Genomic DNA, 21476 nt, shown 5'->3' with positions numbered 1-21476 from the left:
TGAAAATAAGTGTTCTGTCATCTACAAATGAAGATTTCACTCGCTCACAGATCTGTACCTTCTCCTCCTTTTCTTTCTTTTCTTTTTTTCTTCTTCTTTTTTTTTTTTTTTTTTAAACCTGTCCTACTCAGCTGTTTGACATGGAGAAAGGAAGTCTAAGTGTCCGGTTGGTCTGAACTGTTTTAATGTATCACATTGAGAGTATGACATACTCCCATTGTGATCATTCAACATACCTCGTTTATTAAGACAAAGCAGCGAACAGGAAGGTGTTATGGGGGAACAGAATATAAGAAAGGAAGCACAAGAAAAGAAAGCGGCGTCTGCGTGGCTGTCGCATGTTTGATGGGGCTCGCGCACGACTGGATGTGATTGGGTGGGCACGGGTGGGGAGCCTCAGTGCCGGGATTGGCGATGGGGCAGCGTAGGTTCGGTTGCCAACGTGGTTACACTCTCAAGGGATTCACACGATCACTGGTTTCTAGATCACAGAGCTGATTTATGTACACTCCACTCCTCCCAATCACTTATCTTATAGACGCCCCACCCCCTCTTCTTTTCCTGGTGTCAACCAGAAATACATCTAGCTGATGATAGCACCAACATATTCATAGTTAGTGTAGGCGTTTAATGTACTTGTTTTTGTTGTTTGTGTTTCTTTTCTTTCTTTTCTTGTGTTTCTTCTCCTCCTTTTCCACAGAGCTGGTGCTCATTCCGGGTTCATGCTTGGGTTAGTACTGGTTCCTTCTGTTTTGATCAAGTAAGCACAGGCCCGAGGGGCTGAAAATAAATGCTTGGCACCAACTCGTTGCTGGGCCAAACAAGGGCCAACCAAGCACCAACTACGTCAGGGAGTGGGTTCATCGATGGCGCAGTTAGTTCATCAGTCCACACCATTACTTATTCGAAAATGAAGCTGGCTTGTCAAAACGTGCGTTGGCATACCTCAAGCGACTCTTTGGTCTGCGTGCAGAAAAGACTTCTTCAGCATCTCTCCCACACACCATCTCGTTATGCAAAGTGTGCTGAATAGTCAAGGTGTTAGGATTTTGGAGTTGGTCTGGGGCAGAGGCAATTGCCCTAAAGGCTGAGTTATGCTTCTGCGGGTTCTGCGCTGTAGCCTGACGTGCACTTCTACAGAGAATCCTGGTTGGGGGTCACGTCAATGTGTGGTGACGTGACGCAAATGTACTGTGATTGGTCCGCTCAGACTGTTGTTTCCGGTTCAGCAAGAAATCACCGCCATTTTTACACATTGTTGTGCTACACGCAAAAATGGATCAAGCCGACGAGAGTATCATCGACAAGGTCGGCAAGTATGACAACCTCTACAATGTCTTGTCAAGGCATTATAAAGATTGCCAAATGGAAGGCAAAAAGGAAGTCAACATGATTCCCCCAAATCCGTACAAACACAACGCCACACCCCGCTAGTGGCTTGGCGGTGAATTACAGTGCAATGCGTTCCCTCGCCGCAGAACTATCGAATGCTCATTGACGCTGTAGTCGTGACGCAATCACCGCAACGCAGAAGCATAACTCAGGCTTAAGACTGTAAGGCAAGCTCAGCTTCCCCTAAAATGTCAAAAAATAAGTGACCAAATGCATACTTTTGTTTGTACATCACTGACGAAATATGCGCTAGAACGCGCTCAACTTTTGTTCAGAATCAGCTTCTTTATCATTGGCTATGACGCGGCCTACTTTTCAATCATTCACACAGCTTCACAGTCCTTGAAACAGTGTGGGTGCTGTGCATTTCCATTGTTGAGAGTGCATTGTTTCATTACTGCGAAACGAGACGAGTCATTGGCTAAAGGCTGGGTTTCTCATCAGATGCTGTGCGTCTCGGGAGGTCTATGGGCAGTGGGTGGGGCTTGGCCTGCCCAGATGCTCTGCTTTTCTGCATGATGATTGGATAATCTGTCTGAGCCTGGTCCATTTTTGATTGTTTAACATCTGCGGAAAGAATTTTTCAATTTTTACTCCGTTTTTCTGAGTAGAACCGAAGACTCTAACCATCCTAGCGACACTTATTTAAAAACGATTGGCGAAAAATCGAGCTTCTATTTCGTTTTTTTTTTTTTTTTATTCCTAGCCAGCCTTCACCTATGTTTATCTGAGATTTTTTGGGGCTTGCCACTCCGGGCCTTAACTAGAACTGTGCCTGTGGTCTACCATTTCATCACTATATTCCTCAAAGGTAAAACTGACAGCTGATATCCTCCTTGTATCCTTCTCATATTCCATGATGTTTAACAATCTTTGTTTTTAGTCATTAGTCAGAGTTGTTTTGATGTTCCCATGATGCCACTCTTTATGAGAAGATGCAAAGAGAAGACACACTTGTAAATTGCATTTTCTCATGATTGGCTTTACCTGTGTACGGTGCCTTGCAAAAGTATTCGGCCCCCTTGAATCTTGCAACCTTTCGCCACATTTCAGGCTTCAAACATAAAGATATGAAATTTAATTTTTTTGTCAAGAATCAACAACAAGTGGGACACAATCGTGAAGTGGTACAACATTTATCGGATAATTTAAACTTTTTTAACGAATAAAAAACTGAAAAGTGGGGCGTGCAATATTATTCGGCCCCTTTACTTTCAGTGCAGCAAACTCACTCCAGAAGTTCAGTGAGGATCTCTGAATGATCCAATGTTGTCCTAAATGACCGATGATGATAAATAAAAACCACCTGTGTGTAATCAAGTCTCCGTATAAATGCACCTGCTCTGTGATAGTCTCAGGGTTCTGTTTAAAGTGCAGAGAGCATTATGAAAACCAAGGAACACACCAGGCAGGTCCGAGATACTGTTGTGGAGAAGTTTAAAGCCGGATTTGGATACAAAAAGATTTCCCAAGCTTTAAACATCTCAAAGAGCACTGTGCAAGCCATCATATTGAAATGGAAGGAGCATCAGACCACTGCAAATCTACCAAGACCCGGCCGTCCTTCCAAACTTTCTTCTCAGACAAGGAGAAAACTGATCAGAGATGCAGCCAAGAGGGCCATGATCACTCTGGATGAACTGCAGAGATCTACAGCTGAGGTGGGAGAGTCTGTCCATAGGACAACAATCAGTTGTACACTGCACAAATCTGGCCTTTATGGAAGAGTGGCAAGAAGAAAGCCATTTCTCAAAGATATCCATAAAAAAGTCTCGTTTAAAGTTTGCCACAAGCCACCTGGGAGACACACCAAACATGTGGAAGAAGGTGCTCTGGTCACATGAAACCAAAATTGAACTTTTTGGCCACAATGCAAAACGATATGTTTGGCGTAAAAGCAACACAGCTCATCACCCTGAACACACCATCCCCACTGTCAAACATGGTGGTGGCAGCATCATGGTTTGGGCCTGCTTTTCTTCAGCAGGGACAGGGAAGATGGTTAAAATTGACGGGAAGATGGATGCAGCCAAATACAGGAACATTCTGGAAGAAAAACTGTTGGTATCTGCACAAGACCTGAGACTGGGACGGAGATTTATCTTCCAACAGGACAATGATCCAAAACATAAAGCCAAATCTACAATGGAATGGTTCAAAAATAAACGTATCCAGGTGTTAGAATGACCAAGTCAAAGTCCAGACCTGAATCCAATCGAGAATCTGTGGAAAGAGCTGAAGACTGCTGTTCACAAACACTATCCATCCAACCTCACTGAGCTCGAGCTGTTTTGCAAGGAAGAATGGGCAAGAATGTCAGTCTCTTGAAAAACTGATAGAAACATACCCCAAGCGACTTGCAGCTGTAATTGGAGCAAAAGGTGGCGCTACAAAGTATTAACGCAAGGGGGCCGAATAATATTGCACGCCCCACTTTTCAGTTTTTTATTTGTTAAAAAAGTTTAAATTATCCAATAAATTTTGTTCCACTTCACGATTGTGTCCCACTTGTTGTTGATTCTTGACAAAAAATTTAAATTTTATATCTTTATGTTTGAAGCCTGAAATGAGGCGAAAGGTTGCAAGGTTCAAGGGGGCCGAATACTTTTGCAAGGCACTGTATATAGGTCACGGGTCAGTGGACATACCAAACAAAATTTGTTTTCCAATAACTACTGCTAAAGGTATTCAAATCAAGGATGCCCATATTCTTGCTCCTAGTTTCTTTTGTTGAAATAAATACTACATACTTTGCATAACGCCTCTAAACTGTTTTTCACCTCTTAAATATGACTGTTTTTCTGAGATTTTAAATACAACTGAAATTGATGATCTATACATATATAAAGAAAAATTTTGATAACTACTAAGGGGTGCTCAAACCTTTTCATACAACTGTATGTCATGATGCGAAAATGCAGTTACTATGGTTACATGCTGCAGTCTCATACCCCAAAATAAATTGATCCACTGGCTAATCAAGCAGAACCTGTTTTTGCTTTTCTAGATGACAACAAAACAGCCTGACTTTCTTGTCGGATAGAGTACAATATGACCTCGTTGTCTGTGCTGTTGCTGTCCTCATCTCACCCAGAAGTCTTTGGCTATTCTAATTTTTGTCCCCAGTCCTGTCCTACATTCATTGAAAATCACAACTTCCTTACCGAATAACCCCCCCCTCTTAAAAAAACAAAACAAAACAGAAGAACTACACACATACACACTTCAGCGTGTCCCACTTTTGATGTCTTTGGAAGACTTTTAAGAACAAATCTACTGAATCCCTTTCCCGATCCTCACTAAATCACACAGGATGTGGACTCCTGACAACAAAAGTTTTGGCCTTTTCCAGGCTATGGTATGTCAGCTTGGAAACAAAATCATGGATCATTCTTTGGATGATAAAAGGTGAGAACAGGGTACCCAGTAGGTCGCGGCTGCTAGAAGGCAACTGCCTGAATATATAAATCAATTTAGATTTTCTACCTGTGCTAAGTGTGTGGAATTGTTCCAGGATATGTTATTCCTACCAGAAAACTGACAGCGAGAGGTCTTGTTGATGATGGCTCTATTACTCTTAACACAGGAGAATACAGACAGACATGTTGTGCTTAAGACGAAATGCCGTCAAAGGTCAGATTGATTACAATCCCCAACCACGTAATGACCAAGACACTTTTTCAATAGATAGATAGAAAGATAAGGTAAAAACATAGTGTAGTGTTTTGTATTTGATAATTCTTTGGTTGCCAGACAGTTACTTGCTATCACACTCAGACTCACCTTTGGCAAGGAGGCCCGTGAGCCAGAGCTCTGAGTGGTCATGGTCAGCACTGTGGTAATACCAAGGCCCACCCTGGCAGGTGCAGCATCCATGTTAATCCAAAAGGACACCCACGAGAGGATGACGATGAGGAGCGAAGGGATGTACATCTGGATCAAATAGTAGCCCATCTGACGCTCCAGGTGGAACTTTACCTCGATGCAGGTGAATTTACCTGGATTGCACACCAGCGGTATTGCATACTGCAACTACTTGTGAGGGTTGAATTCATTAAATAAATCCTTACCCGTGTTGTAATACTTAGTGCAGTATCCCAAATCCATCTCATCTTTAAGCACAAACTGGGGCAAAGTGAGGTCGTCGGCTACTTGGACCGGATTTTCAGAGAGCCACTCAAAGATCAGGTCGTTCATGGTGTAGCCAACTGTGGGAAGAACGGTGAAGACAATGACAATAAATGTGAAAGAATAGATAAAAGCAACTGATTCATGACACTAGGCAAGATGCAACACATTAAGTGGAGGAAATCACTACTATTTAACTGTGTGTCTGTTCACCATGTTTGCTTCCCTGGTCATCAACCATTCCATTAGCAATATTTTGACTAATTAGACATGGGGACGAATAGAAAGTGAAGAGTGTCATGCTGGCCTTCTGATGACCTGCCCTCTACCAAGGCGCTTATCACAGTAAATGTCATATGGAATAGCAACAACAGCATTGCCACTGGATGTTAATGAACAGTGAGAAGGAACATGAGAAGCAGATCGTCTTGTGGATAAATGTAAAAGAAAATGTGCTTGGAGCAATTTAACAAAACGTACCTCTAAGTAAGTAATGAAAAGGCATTTATTTTCCCATAGCTTTGGAAATGTCTGGCTAAATACAATACACTAACACATGCTCTGTTATGTATGAGCCCTGTACGTTTTTGTCTCTGCTGCCTGATTATACAGTAGATGTATTAAAAATGCATGCCACATACAACAACAATGCAGAATTCAGACCAGATTTGAATAATACTGATGTCTGCACGGACCCATAAGGCCTCACATAAATTATTCAAGTTGTTCTAGCCTCGCCAGTAGCAACTGGCTGGAAAAACAACTCCAATAAAATCCACTTTATCTTGTTCATGAAGGGAATTCTCCATCATTCAACTCCTGGAACAAGTGATGGGAATGGCAATGCTTCCTGAGATAATCAATGAATTTTTTCTTCTCTCTCTAGTGCGCTCTATACCTTTCTCCTTCCACAATTGAAAGGCATCAAAACGTACCTGACGTTAACGTTCAAGGTGCAATAAAAACCCTATCAGAGAGTGACGAGAATACAGAAGATAAAATAACAACTGTTTGTCAGAGCAACTCCTGTTTTCATGTTAAAATGCCCTCTAGATAATAAGCCTACCGTGCGTCTGCGTCTACTACACAGAGCAGATTTGTAGGAACTAATGGGTCCAGGTAAGTGTTTTTTTTGCTGCGTATACTGATGTAGTTTTTCTGATGTGTCACAATCATTGTATTTTCCCACCCCCAACATTAAAGAGGCAAGAAGAAATACATTGGCCTTGAGTGGTAAACCCCCTTACACGCCCAAAGTTAATGACTGTTAATACTATTGGGTTTTTGTTTCCTTCTATCGCTTGCATGTTGCCATGGTGACGGTAGTATCAGTAAAACCTCTGACGTGCTCTTGATGTTCAGCTTGAGCAAAGGTGATAAGCCCCTTGGGTGGTGCACTATGCACGTCAACACTGTTTTTCCCATGATGAGTTCAATGGCATATAATGTCTTTGTGAAATTAGACATGCCTTCAGCACGCAAAAAAATGTGCCCTGACCCTTATGCAATTAAGTACATATCCCCCCTCTCTCACCTCCGTAGTCTTTCTACAGCGCCCTTTTTTCTCAGCAAGGTGACTCACTCGCGAGTACAGCCCGAATAGTCATTGAATATAACGCAATTTAATACAACGTATCTCACAGTATCTTATTTTTAACTTTATTTTATTAATATTATGTATCACACATGTTTCTGGAGAGTTATTTTGAAACTTAGGGGGGGCTAAGGGGTACTTAACCCTTCAACACCGAACGTGTCGGCAGCGACGCGTTTCGGCATGTCGTCTTTGAAGCTTCGTCACACTGTAATTACGTCACCCACGTGCCACTGGTTGGTCTCATTTAAAAGTGTGGAAGTTGATGTCCACACCAGTTTTTATTTGAAGTTAATCAACCAAGAAAATCGGGAGATAATGTAATTTGAGTTTTATAGTTTTATTGCGCTCATAAATATGCATTAAAACGCTGCATGGACCATGTATCTATCTCCATACTTCCATCATTTCTTGTCCTTTTTCAAAACCAAAAGCAGCACAAAAGACTACATATCGCAAGAGCCGTTGTGATGTCAAGAAGGACGAACCGAGGGTGGACATTTTTAATAAATTTCCGAGCGAGGCGCCAACTAAGGAAAAGGAGGCATGCGAAGCAAGCAACGGCCGGTTGGATTGAGCGAGCGACTTCGAAACGTGCAGAATGAATCGAAAACTAAATTTAGCGCAAGCTAATGCATTATTTCATTAACTCAAGGAAGAAGATGAGCCGTATTTGTCGTTGTTTTGCTAGGATGAGTTGGCGTCTCGGGGAGTAGAAGTGACAGCAGCGCGCAAAACGGCGAAAGAGTAGGCTTTGTGACGTTGTGTGTGATGCAGCTCCGTGACCTGTTCATGCAGAAGCTTTATTAAGTGCGCAAAAAGAAAAGAAAAGAAAAAAAACCTTTATTGGGTCATATCCCAGAAAAATTTGAATTGAACTGAACTACTTGTCAATATTTTTGAAAGTACTTGTTTTCAATGTTGTATATATTTTTTCTTCACTATAATCTTTTCAATTTTTAAAAAGATGAGTGTTCGAGAAGCTTGATTGCGTGTACGTATAGACTTTAGATAAAGTGATGGGTATAATACCTCACTTCACAAAGAGATATCCCCCAAACCCTTTTTGTGTTAGATGATAAATATATATTTTTTCTCACTATTTTGCACTGTATATAACCTGTTTTGACCATAGTATGTGTAAAGCCCAAAAACGCCTATGACCATACTTGCTGTTTGTGTTGAATTGTCAAACATAAAACTATTCAATCTTATTTTTTTCTATTGAATGTTTATCCTAACAAGTTGAATGAATATTATCAAGCTTCAAAACGGTTGGTCGAGCATGTTTGGTTGTTAATGGGACATCAACATTACAAATTTTGAAAAAATATTTTGGGATTTTTTTTGTCTTTTCGGGTCCAAAATGTGGATTATAATTGGTCAGTGAAGAAAACAACAGTTTGGACATGAAGTTCAAGGTGTCCTTAAAAAAGGGACCCAACTTGGCCATTGTGAACAATTTTTTTTTTTTTTTTTAATATAAAGGCAACATCAGATGCATGCAAATTCGGCCAAAATAGGCTTAGGTGTTAAAGGGTTAATTCCGATTTAAGCGTAAATTCTGGCTAGATCGCTTCGTTCGTTCGTAACCCGGGGACTACCTGTATTGTACCTCGGGGATACTATTTCAACTAATTTATAAAAAGTGCGCAGTCATGGTTTGGAGAAACATTATACGCTTATAATGCTATAGTTATAATGCTTATAGTTTAATTATAATTAAACTAGTAACTGTAAAAATAAGTTATACATGTAAATTTAAAAATTATTCATATCGGACATAACAAAGCTTAGATGGTTACCATTTTTGACACTAAGTTGATTTAAAAAAAAAAAAAAAAATCAAACGTTATAGGCATTTTTTTCTTTCACTTTTCGACATGCTTTCAAATGCATAACAAACTGCAAAGACATAACAAATGTACATTTTTTTATATTGCACTGAGGAATTTCTCAAAAAATCGCTTTCTTTGTTCTTGTTTTTTTTCTACTTTTTTACTCCTGTTATTCCTAGATGGATCTGATTGAAATTTAGTAGGTAAATTCTAGTGATGTTTATGCATTGATACTCCTAGTCAGATTTTTGGTTCTTAATCTATAGCAGGGGTCGGCAACCCATTATGTTGAAAGAGCCATATTGGAAAAATATAACAAAAAGACAAATATGTCTAGAGCCGCAAAAAATTGAAAGCCTTATAATGAAGACATCACATGCTACTACTACTACTACTACTACTGTGCTTATAATGCAGTGTGCCCTATACATGAAAACGGGTTTAAAATAGGCCATTCATTGAAGGTGAACCTTATAGTGCTGAAAATACAGTAAAAGTTTATTTTCTCTGCAGTGGATCCTATAGCAATTGACGCACCATGTGACTACTTTGTTGTATGATGCTGCCGTGTTTAACTTCATTCCAATATTAATGAATAAGAAGAATGTTTGTGACATGTTTTTCCTTCTGCATAAGCCATATTAAAACTAAAAATATATTTTCCGCCCCCATCTTTTTCCATTTACAAAACATTTTGAAAAAGCTCCAGGGAGCCACTAGGACACAGCGAAAGAGCCACATGCGGCTCTAGAGCGGATTGCTGACCCCTAGTCTATAGGCTCATGAATTACATGTATTTATTGTTTATTTAAAACTGCTACTCTACTGTAATTTTTGGACGAATCATAATGAAATTTGGAACAGTGTATGAAAAAGTATCTAAAACTTTTGGAATTTCTCACATTTCTGTGTAAAATCACCATCAAATGTGATCTGATCTTTGACAAAATCACAAAGATGTCAAGACTGTCTGCTTTAACTAAAACCACCCAGATAGTTTTCATATTTTTATGAGGATAGCATGTAAACAATAACAGAAGGGGGAAAAATAAGTGAACCCTCTGCCTAAGGAGGCTTAAAGAGCAATTGAAACACATTTTTACAAAACAATTTAAATCACGTATGTAACCAATCACTGATGAATGGTTTAAAGCTGCCCTGCCCGCTATAAAACACACACCTGGTAAGAATTGTCTTGATGGGAAGCATTGTCTGATGTGCATCATCGCTCGGTCAAAAGAGCTGTCTGAAGACCTGGTATCAAGGATTGTTGATTTGTATAAAGGTGGCAAAGGATATAAAACCATCTCTAAAAGTCTGGATGTTCATCAGTCAACAGTCAGAGAAGTTGTCTACAAATGGAGAGTTTGGCACTGTTGCTTCTCTCCCAAAGAGTGGCCATCCACCAAAGATGACGCCAAGAATTCAATGCAGAATACTCAGAGAGGTAAAAAAAAAAGAACCCCAGAGTGTCTGCTAAAGACTTACAGAAATTACAGGCACAGTCCAATATCCCTGTGCACACATCAACCATATGTAAAATAATGGAAAAGAATGGTGTTTAAGGGAGGACTCCACAGAGGAAGACATTACTGTCTAAAAAAACATTGTTGCTTGTTTAATGTTTGCAAAAAGACACTTGGACACTCCACAGAAGTTTTACCAAAATATTTTGTGGACTGATGAAACCAAAGTTGAATTGTTTGGGAGTAACACATAATGTCATGTGAGGAGGAAAATTGGAACAGCTTACCAACATCAACACCTCATCCCCACCGTGAAGCATGGTGGAGGGAGCATCATGATTTTGGGCTGTTTTGTTTCTTCGGGGGCTGGACAACTTGCAATCATTAATGGAAGAATGAATTCACATGTTTATTAGGAGGTTTTCGAGGAAAACCTGGGGCCGTCTGTCAGACAGTTGAAGCTAAAAAGAGGATGGATGCTGCAACAAGACAATGATCCAAAACACAGAAGTAAATCAGCTTCAGAATCTTTTCAGAAGAACAAAATACACGCTCTGGAGTGGCCGAGTCAAAGTCCAGACTTGAACCCCATTGAGATGCTGTGGCATGACCTAAAGACGTTGATTCATGCCAGACATCCCAGGAATCTGATGGAATTACAGCAGTTTTATAGAAAAGAATGGGCCAAGGTTAGTCATATTGGATCTGCCAGACTGATCTGCAGCTACAAAAAGCGTCTGGTTGAAGTTTTTGCTGCCAAAGGGGGGGCCCACAAAATATTAAATGTGATGGTTCACTTACCTATTTTCCCCCTTTTGTCATTTTTTGCATACTATCCTCATTAAAATATGAAAACCTATAAATGTTTGGTTTTAGGTAAAGCAGACACTGTTTTTCATCTCTGTGATTTTGACAAAGATCAGATCAAATTTGCGTACAGTATAAGAATCTATTTTGTTGTTGTTGGATTAATCAAATGAATCAATTGCAGACATGTTGTTGCCTATATCTTCTGAGTGAACCAGTAGAGGGAGGGTGGTCGTACTTCTATTTGAACTTGTTTGGTCAAATTTCTAATCAATTGCATATTCTGCAAAATATAATTAACCTAGTGTATTGTATTAATATACATCTTTTGCCCTATTCCTGCTGAAGAACAAAGCGTCTTTCTTATTTTCTATTTTGTGTTGACAAAATGTACTGGATTTTTTTTTTTATGATGTGTTTGAAATAAATCATACTGTCTCCGGCATGAAAAGGGCGTAACTAGCTGGGAGCAAAACAATACCTTTTGTTTGTGCGGCATCAGATAAGCAAACACCGGCAGAGATAGCAGCGTCCAGCTTGAATTGTTTCTTTATGTGAGCGTGTGAGTGCATGTGTGTGCAGAGGGAGGGGGTCAACAAACACCTTTTGTCCTTGTGATGAAGGGACGGGTCACCGCCAGGCACCGAGAGAGGGTCATGCTTCATAACAGTCACCAAAAATTCAAGTGTTATTATTTATACACTGGAAATTGGCTCCTTGGGGCAGATACTATCTGATCCGAGGGCCATTATTTCCTCAGTTGGTTTTATCATCGGAACAGAAAATAGGGTTATAAAGTGGTTACAGACCTAATGCAGGTTGTTTTTTTTTTTTTTTGGTATCATGAAATTCAGAAATAGCCAAGACACAGGGGAAGCAATTAAGAAAAGATCAACGAGACTCTTTTAAATGAATATACGAATATAACATTGATAACAAAATAATTGACTCTGGCGTGGCAATACAGGGTATCCCCAAACTCTCCTAATTGGACACTTTACAGTGTATGTGAAACAAAAAGGGTAAAAACAGAGGAAAATCAGACAAAAGGTGAGGATGAGAGGAAGAGGAGAAAAAGAACACTCACAGCTCTCAAGCTGCATGGTGCATGTCTGAATGTCCATTGGGAAATTCTTCAAGTCCATCGGGCACGACAGGATGAGAGTCAGCCTAAGATGGAAAAGCAGATTGAGAGGCAGGAGAAAGAGATGCGACAGGGGACAGTGGAAGGCAAAAAGGAACTCAGAGAAATCAGAAGGGAAACGAGTCAACGTCTGGCCTAAATACACCTTTTTATCTTTCTTATAAACATATTAAATGGCTACCAAAGACCTGACCTAAAAACTATTAAAATGATGTATTTTGAGTTGCAACGCCAGTTAGACTCCTGAAAGGGTTTCCTTTTTTTTTCAGGTTCCGTCAAAATTATCTGAATACATGAATACTGCGGATCCTGTGGGTAAAGAGGTTAAATTGAGTGAGTGGATGCTGCAAATATTTCTCAGTCAGCTAGGTCATGGTAATCCGCAAAGGTTGATTGAAGACAACATTTTTTTTTTATATATCTATACCATAAAACACATACTCAGCAATATTGTTTCTGTAGTGAGGTGTCACAAGGAGTTCAGTCGTACTGAAACAGCCCTTCTTAAAGTCACTAATGGTATTTTCCTCTCCTCGGACTCTGGACAATTCACCATTCTCATCATCCTGGATCACACTGCAGCATTTGATACGATCAATCACTCCATCCTACTATCCCGACTTGAATCTTCTTTAAACATCACTGGCAAAGCACTTTCCTGGTTCCACTCCTACCTCACCGACCGACAATTCATCAGCAGCAACAACTGCACATCCCCTGCTTTTCCCCTACTACATGTCCCCCAACAGGATCAGTACTCAGTCCCTAATTATCATCCTTTACATCCTCCTCTTCATCCGGAAAACATGGATTACAATTTCATTGCTGCGCAGACGACATCGAAATCTACATCTCCACAAAAACCATCTCGGACACTTCCCAATCTACACTTCACAATTGTCTCAGTTAAATTAAATCTTAGATGCGAGCAAACTCTTGAAATCTTCAAATTGGACATAACCATCATTGACCCTGCAGCTCACAACAGTCATTTTCCCCTCATCTTCAACAACTGCACCCTGTCTCTCTCAACACACTCCCCCAACCTAGGAATTCTTATAATAAACTAAGATATGACCACCATGTAAACCACATCACCAGGACTGCCTTCTTCCACCTCAAGAACACAGCCCGTCTTCACCCCTCCTTCTCTGATGCAGAAACCCCTCATCAATGCCTTCATCACCTCCAAACTTGGCTAATGCAACAGCATTCTCTAAGGTTCTCTATCCAAACTCTTCAACAAAATACAATAATATCCAACAATATCCTAACGCTGCTGCACGCCTTGAACCCACTATCGACAAGTTCCCGAGGTACTTCCGCATTTCTGCTCGCGACTTTCGTTTTTCACATTCTCTAACCAAAAAACAATGGCACTGGAGTGGCATCACTCATCAAAATCCCTAAAAAAGACCATTTGGAAATACCACATCCATCTGCCATCATCATGACATGGGAGAAACACATGTACAAATGGCTAAGAGTCACCTCAACCAAAATATTTTTGCAATTTATTGATTTAATGGCAGTGGATGGAAACGCAATCAGAAACCTAAAAAGTTCCGAGGCATCCAGTACCTACTTGCTCAGCACAAAGTTGTCCGAAAAAGGGAATTTTGTGTTCATGAAGGCATATGTGGAACCAAGACAGTGCCACCACAAAGCAATAACGGGACAATTATGTTCAATTTGACTACAACTTGCGCTGCTAGTTGTACAACTATAAAGAAATGGAAAACAAACACTCATCTACTACTACACTTTTTACCTTAAATGGATTAATGCAAGTGTTACACATTATTTGTTCATTTGTTTACAGGTGAAAAATGCTGATGTGCTTGATGTGCCTCACAACAACACTTACTATACGTTGATGGACATGTATCGAGACTACGTGCATTCTACTTTGATGATGGAAGGCTCGAGTTATGCTCCACCTTCATTAATATTTTTAATAATTTTATCAATTGTGATATCTTGACCTGTTTTGGAAATAAAACAAGAAATGGAATCATGTTGTCCAAAACTTTCATTGCGATCAATATCTGCAATAAAAAAGAATGACATACTATTTGTGTTTGTACTGTACGTACATGTGTGATAAGCTCATAAACCATAACTATAATTAGGCCTGTCGCAATAACAAATTTTAGTGTGAAATAATTTATCTAATAAATTATTGCGATATGCGATATTATTGCGCCCCCCTAATTTTTAAAAAACCTATTTACAATAACACAGTGAGAATACAGTATATATTAATAGATCAAATACACCCATTTGAACACGATAAATGTTTACTCTTAAATTTCAAAATACTTCTTATGAAATAACAACTAAAAACAATAGACCATGACTATTAAGTAAAAGATAACAATATTAATGCTGCACAGAAACACAAATTAAATAAAATGTGTTATTCAAGAAAAAAAATTGCACTTGATAACTTAAGCATTTATGCAAATGAAAACTTTTCCCCACATAGCTTCTGCTATGGTGTTCCATAGGGATGCAACAATTTAGTTAAGTCACGGTTCGGTACGATTTTCGATAAGGGTGACACGATTTTCGATTCAATACATTTAATGCTCTGAAAAAAAAACTTAACAATTGTATTTTTTGATTGTTTTTTTTTTTTTTTTTGCTCACGAGCAAAAATTAAATTGCCATCATATAAACATGCATTTTAGTGCATAATATTTATGTGCTTACTTGTTACTCATCTGAAGAAATTTTGTATAAAAGTGCTGAGAACAATCTTTACTGTTTATAAAGTGTGGCGGGGCACAATGTTGATTGCTACAGCTCTCTTAGCAGCTAGGTTTACTACATGAGCAAAACATCCCTATTTGTGGTCCGAATCCATCTAATTCTGCTGAATTAACAATATTTGCAGCATTATCTATAGTCACTGATATGGATTGATTTGGCTTGCTTAATTTCCATACATCGATGTAGTATATGGACTGCGTGTCCCATAATCACTCTGGGCTCACGTAGCCAATGGCATGGGACGTAGCACATCTAGTTTGCTATTTCATGATAACTAGTGTGTGCGCATATTAAAAAAGTTAGCAAATGCCACAGAAGTCACGTCTGCTCATTACTGCACACCAGCATATGAGAAACGACTTTCATAGACAGGACGAGTTTGAAGCACAGCGCTCTTAATTTGCCACTTAGTGTTCATCATGTCCATTCAGCTGTCCGTGTTTAAGCCATGTTGTTCGTAGCAGCAGTAACAATCATTTGGCGGACATCGTTCTAAATATCCGTAAGCGCACGCAACAGTGATGTTGTTTTAGAAAAGCACACTTAACAGGACACCTTGCAGCATCCTTTTTAATGCTGTCCTTATAATAATGATCTGCTGGATCATAAATCACTTTGTGTCTTTCCACCTCCATGATGAAACGTTCTTCGTCCATGTTCGCTGGTGTTTTAACCATTAATAAGACACTGGGCTGTTGACTCCAGGCCTGGATCCGCCCAATTTGACGGATGCGTCTCCAGCAGAAATAGAAAATCGCCTAAACCACAGGTGTCAAACCGATTCCAGAAAGGGCCAAGTGGGTGCAGGTTTGCTTTCCAACCAATGAAGAGGACACCTTTTCACCAATTAGATCTTATATATGTGTAATCAGTTAAACTTTGTCAGGTGCTGCTTGTTTCAGCAGGAAGTTCATTGGTTAAACTTGTTGTATCGGTTGGAACAAAATCCAGCACTCACTTGGCCCTTTTTGGAATCGGTTTGACACCTGTGGCCTAAACCATTCGGCGGGCTCCGGCATGCCGGTGATGGTCCGCAGTCATGCCGGAGCACTGACGCGGCCGTTACACGTTGAACAATAGGATATAATGGGAACGGATTGGCTCCGGCGCTATTTGTTTGGAACAAAGATGCATTTTGCGTAGTTGGTAACAAGGAATCCGAACTTTTAACAGCACGTCTACCCTACACGCGAGGCGATAAATTGCAGCGGAAAAAGTACCACCTTCATTTTTATTTATCGTGCGATAAATGGAATGATTGCATATTGCGACAGGCTTAACTATAATCTAATCAGATGAAAAATACCTTGTAGCATTTCCTTGTAACAACATAATCCGTGTCAGCCCTTGTTCATTCGGCAGCTGTAATATTATTTGTAATCCGCCTCATTTTGGTCACTCGGGTGGCCGGCTTATCAATCTACAGCTCATTTTAACACAGGCTCTACAGATTGTTAGAATTTTGTCCACGTATGATCAACAAAGTGATAAGAACAAACATACAATCTTTTAGGTGGATCCTTCAGGTTTAAAGCGTATGGCGAGGTAGATCCACACTGGCGCTTTGTAGCTACAGTACTAGCTGATCGCTGATCAAAACATTCCACTTCCAAGTTCCAACCAGTTCAGCTAGTCCAACTAGTTCAGGGGTCGGGGACGTATGACTCGCGAGCTATATATGGCTCTTTTGATGAGCGGATATTGCCTTCTGCCAACCCGTCATTTTAAATGTGGAACCCGCCAGCTCACTTGACATGAACCAGCTATGATGAGCTGATGGCGCATTCCCGCATTAATTTTGGACACCTAAAATGTGCATCACAATAATATGCTTCAAGTCGGGTCGCGCGGAGATGGGCGAGATCACCTCGTGTGTTAAGTCACCACTTGGCCAGCGGCGGGGTTGGCCCCTCCCGACTTGATGCCGAGCGAACTGGAGTATATAAAAACACATTGGGGAAAATTAAACAACGAAAGGGAACTGTGTGGTACCCCAAGTCACAGAGGTGCTTCACATTCGTGACTTTTTGGACTGTCAAATTGTCGCCGCAGGAGAACGGGACTCACGAAACGACCGCCCCAAAAGGCTCCGCCTGTCTCGGCCACTATTACTGACACTTCCATTCATCAGCCATCCCCCGATTGTGGTTTCTATTTGTTATTTTCCTTGTGGTGAGCAGTGTTGTTAATCTTACTTAAAAAAAGTAATTAATTACAGTTACAAATTAATTCTCCTAAAAAGTAATTGCGTTAGTAACTCAGTTACCTGAATGTAAAAGTAATTAGTTACTTGGCAAAGTAACTGGTGATAAGTTTCTTTTTTTTCCTCAAAAAAAAAAAAAAAAAAAAAAAAAGAAAAACAGGACACACAATGCAAACTTTAAAGGGTTTTTGAGACAATTGGCCCATACCCAATTCTTTACCCTAAACTTAACTAGACACTGGGGCATTACGGATATTGCGATAACTAGATAGTAACCTTTGCCATGTGTGGAAGTCATTTAATGTTCTGAATCAACCGTTAAAGTTCCCTTCAGTCTACTTTCGACATATGTAAGTTTTAAAACTGTTTCATCATTTAAAGATAGATTTAAGTCGAGATTTTGCCGATTTAGGAGCATTTTAGATAAAAGGTTACTTAAGTTCGCTAGGAAGGTGCTCTACAACAGAGCTTTCCTAAGAGGTCAACTGCTTTAAGATGGCGGCTGTTTACTAAGGCATCTAGTTGTTTAGATATGTTGCTAATGTGACTGTGTCTGTCATTTGCATCTAGTTCTATAATATATTATTTCTACTGTAGCATTATGTGGGCGTAGTTTGTAGGCTATCGGATAGAGTCAGGTATTATTGGAGCCACCTAGCATCGCGTTTGCAACGGCGTCCCCACTCCTGCTCTGTTTTCTCGTCTCCGTGAGTCCGTCTCTCACAGACTTTTCTCGCGTCAACCAATGTAGTAACGCAGAGTAACGCACGCCTTTCCCGCCTCAGTAACGGTAATGGCGTTGCCAAGATAAGAAAAGTAATTAATTAGATTACTCACTGCTGAAAAAAATAACGCCGTTAGTAACGCTGTTATATTCTAACGCCGTTATTAACAACACTGGTGGTGAGTGCACAACTGAGCAACGATTTTAACAACCCAAGTAATGAAGTTAAACTTTCTTTGTCGTTTTCTCAAGATTTATTTCATTCGCAACTTGGCGACTGCTCGTAAAACCAGAGTGTGACCACCCTCTGCCTCCCGTGTAATGCATTCAAATGCGTTCACAAAAGAAACAGCGCTTGCAAAACGGAATTGGACAAGCTGGCAAAAGAACATAAAATATACAGTGCGTGTTTATATACATACATACATGCATACATACATACACATAAACACACACGATGGCTCTTGTGGAATCACATTTTAAAATACTGTTTGTTGGGTTTTGGCTCCCTCTGTCTGAAAGGTTCCTGACCCCTGCTCTAGTTTGATTTTGCAGTTTTATCTTTGTCTACACATTGCTTACATCAACCGCACTTCATGTTGTTCTGTCTAAACCGGAAGTCCGAAGCAGAAAATGTCAAAGATGGCGCTGCCCATGTTTCGCTCAGAAAATTTGTCTATAGACATCACATAAGCCCTGTTCTATGCGACCTGCCTTGTTTAAATCACGCTGCTCACATAGATAGCACTGAATAACTTGGTGTTGCCAACTGGGCGACTTTCCTAATCCTCTAGGCAGAAGTTACCATCATTTTCCCCCTATTGTACTGTATCGTATTTTTGATCCATTGAGTTTGACAATGTTAAAAAAAAAAATGTTAGGGTTAGGGCTCATTTGTAGTTCTTTTAGAGTGTATTTTATTTTATTTTTTTTTAACTCACTTTTTGCTTCTTCTACAGCAGGGGTCCTCAAATACAAATCTTGAAGGTCCACAATTGTTTTTTTCATACAAGCATGGGTCCCTTTATTAATGTTGGTCAAGTACAAGAAAGGTCTAAGGTGGTAAAGGTGGTTTTCTTTTGACCAAACAAAAATACTGTGCATATTCTGATTAAATAAAAATAAATTAACAAAACATTTTCTTGACTTAAAATAAAAATACCAAAAAAAAACAAACAAACAAAAAAACATGCAAGTACAATGTTTACACATGTACACTAAATATTGGACAAGATCTGTCATTAAGGTGCAAACAATAACTATTGACAGTACATTTTGTAAATGTAAAACACTGCTGGACAAAAAAGAAAACTTGTGCACGTAGTACAGTACATGTTCACGTGTACACAACGTAAATGACAAGCTCTGTCATTAAGGTGCTAACATAATAATTATTGACAGTAACTTTAGTTGTAAAACACTGCTCAATGACAGAAATGGCATTTGGGGGTCACAAAGCTGTTTGCTCACATTATCAGCCAGTACTTCAGTGCGTCTTGTGGTTGATGAATCCGACAGTGAGATTTGTTTGATTTTTGTTGTCATTTCCTCCTTTTCTTTTCTTTCGAACACTGCTGCCATCACTTCAGTCATACACTATTTTATTATTTCTCCATCAGAGAAAGGCTTCTTATGTTTGGCCAACACCTATGACACTCTGAGTGAGCACTCCATTGCAATTTGTTGTTGTGTCATAGATTTAACAATATCCTTGCTTGACTCTTGATATGACTGCTTCAACCTGTTAATTTCTTGCCTTCTCAATTCTGATTTAGGAGGAAACTTCTCTTCAAAAAAGCTGTGCTCGTTAACATAATGGCGTTTCACATTTTCACTTTTTGTCAGAGCAACTGTCTTTAAGCATATTAAGCACATAGGTTTGGTACTTGCAGATGGTAAAATGGATGCATATTTTTCAGTCCATTGTTTATTGAAACGGTGATTTTCGTTGTCCACTTTTCTTCTCTTGGCCAACTTTGAGCATGACATTTTGTTAGATTCAGTCTTCTACTGGTGGCATGTAAGCAAACATTGCAAAGTGCCGTGTGCGACCCGTGTTTCACACTGCTGCGGTCATTCTACTCTAGCTAGCAGCATGCAGGCTTTCTTAGCCCATCCATGCACGCTATATTAGCCAATCGGCTCATCCATGCAGGCTCTCTCAGCCAATCAGCGCATTGTTGTCATAGAGATGACAACAGAAGTGGGAACATGGAAGATATTTGACTAAAAATGAAACAATTTAGCGATAGAATAGTAGCGCATAGCGATAGATCGGCGATTCAGACAAATAATATATGTTAATAAAAAGTTTTTTTTTTTTTTTGAAAAGTGCCATTTGCTCTGGGTCTGAGAGAGGTGTGCCGTGGTCCGGTCATGGACCGCGGTCCGCTAATTGAGGACCCCGGTTCTGCAGCATCCATTACAATTATATGAAAATTAAAAATTATGCAAATTAGGTGATGCGGTCATCTAGTGACTTTTAGGACAGCCAGTAGCTACTTTCCTTACTGGGAAGTTGGCAACACTGTCCTCACCCCCTCCATCACCTCCATTTATCAAACATAAACATCCTTGCACTACCCCAACAAATAACACACCGAACTTTGGGGAACAGAGCTTTCTCCGTTGCTGCCCTCTCCATACGGAACTCACTCCCTAAACCCATCCATACCTGTTCACACCTTCCTACATTAAAAAAAAACTATTGTTTTATTCTGCTGATGATGTTTGCTGGTTTCTTTGTTTTAATTGTAAAGAGTCTTTGAGTATCTGTAATAGGACTCTAAAAGTAAAATTTCTTCTTCTTATTATTAACTGTTTCCATTGGAGAGGCTAAGCAGTCTTTACACAAGTGCACAGGACACCATCGGTGCGATGCGCTGGGGACAATGACATTCACATTATGGAAAGAAGTTCAGAAAAAAAACATAAGTTGTTCAAAAAAGTTATTGCTAATGAACTGTTTTGGACTGTTGCGCATCATCCACACCAAGCAACAGACTGAATATGTAAAATATGATTTGTTTATCTGTGGTGCCAGAAGATCATGTGGCAATATGGTGATATAGTAGGCTTTTTTTCCCCCAACCGTTCCAAATGGCAAAAAACAGAAAACCAAATATGGAATGCTTATTGCACTGTGCATCTCCACCTAGCTGTTGTGGCCTCAAAATGCTGAGAACACTGGGAAGAGAAGGAGCAATTTGGGTGCGTGCCCTGAGCGATGTAATTACCTGTCGAGGTGCGATGGCCAAAGGTGAAACTATTGCTGCCACTGGTGAAATGTTCAGGGGCAGCTATTTGACAGAATGTCTCTGCCTCTGCAACAAATGATTCCACTTCGTCGCATTGTTGCTTGTTTATCTACTCGTGTAGGTAAATTCTTAAGCACTGTATTAGAAA

At 39.9% G+C, this 21476-nt stretch overlaps 1 protein-coding gene across 5 annotated transcripts in view; it reads right to left on the bottom strand.

Annotated features, from left to right (window-relative positions):
• glra4a (glycine receptor, alpha 4a) overlaps positions 1–21476 on the bottom strand; it is a 105198-nt gene that overhangs the window by 15356 nt on the left and 68366 nt on the right. For all 5 annotated transcript variants that reach the window (XM_057851124.1, XM_057851126.1, XM_057851125.1 and 2 more), the window contains 3 exons: positions 12313–12395; positions 5463–5600; positions 5176–5390 (listed from right to left, as the gene is read on the bottom strand). In XM_057851124.1, the coding sequence (XP_057707107.1) occupies positions 5176–5390; positions 5463–5600; positions 12313–12395 (436 nt within the window). The remainder of the gene's footprint in view (positions 1–5175; positions 5391–5462; positions 5601–12312; positions 12396–21476) is intronic.

Source organism: Corythoichthys intestinalis, chromosome 11, assembly GCF_030265065.1.
Source record: "Corythoichthys intestinalis isolate RoL2023-P3 chromosome 11, ASM3026506v1, whole genome shotgun sequence".
Lineage (NCBI taxonomy): Eukaryota > Metazoa > Chordata > Actinopteri > Syngnathiformes > Syngnathidae > Corythoichthys > Corythoichthys intestinalis.
The sequence above is the reverse complement of the archived record's forward strand: the minus strand, read 5'-3'. Positions and strand labels throughout refer to the sequence as shown.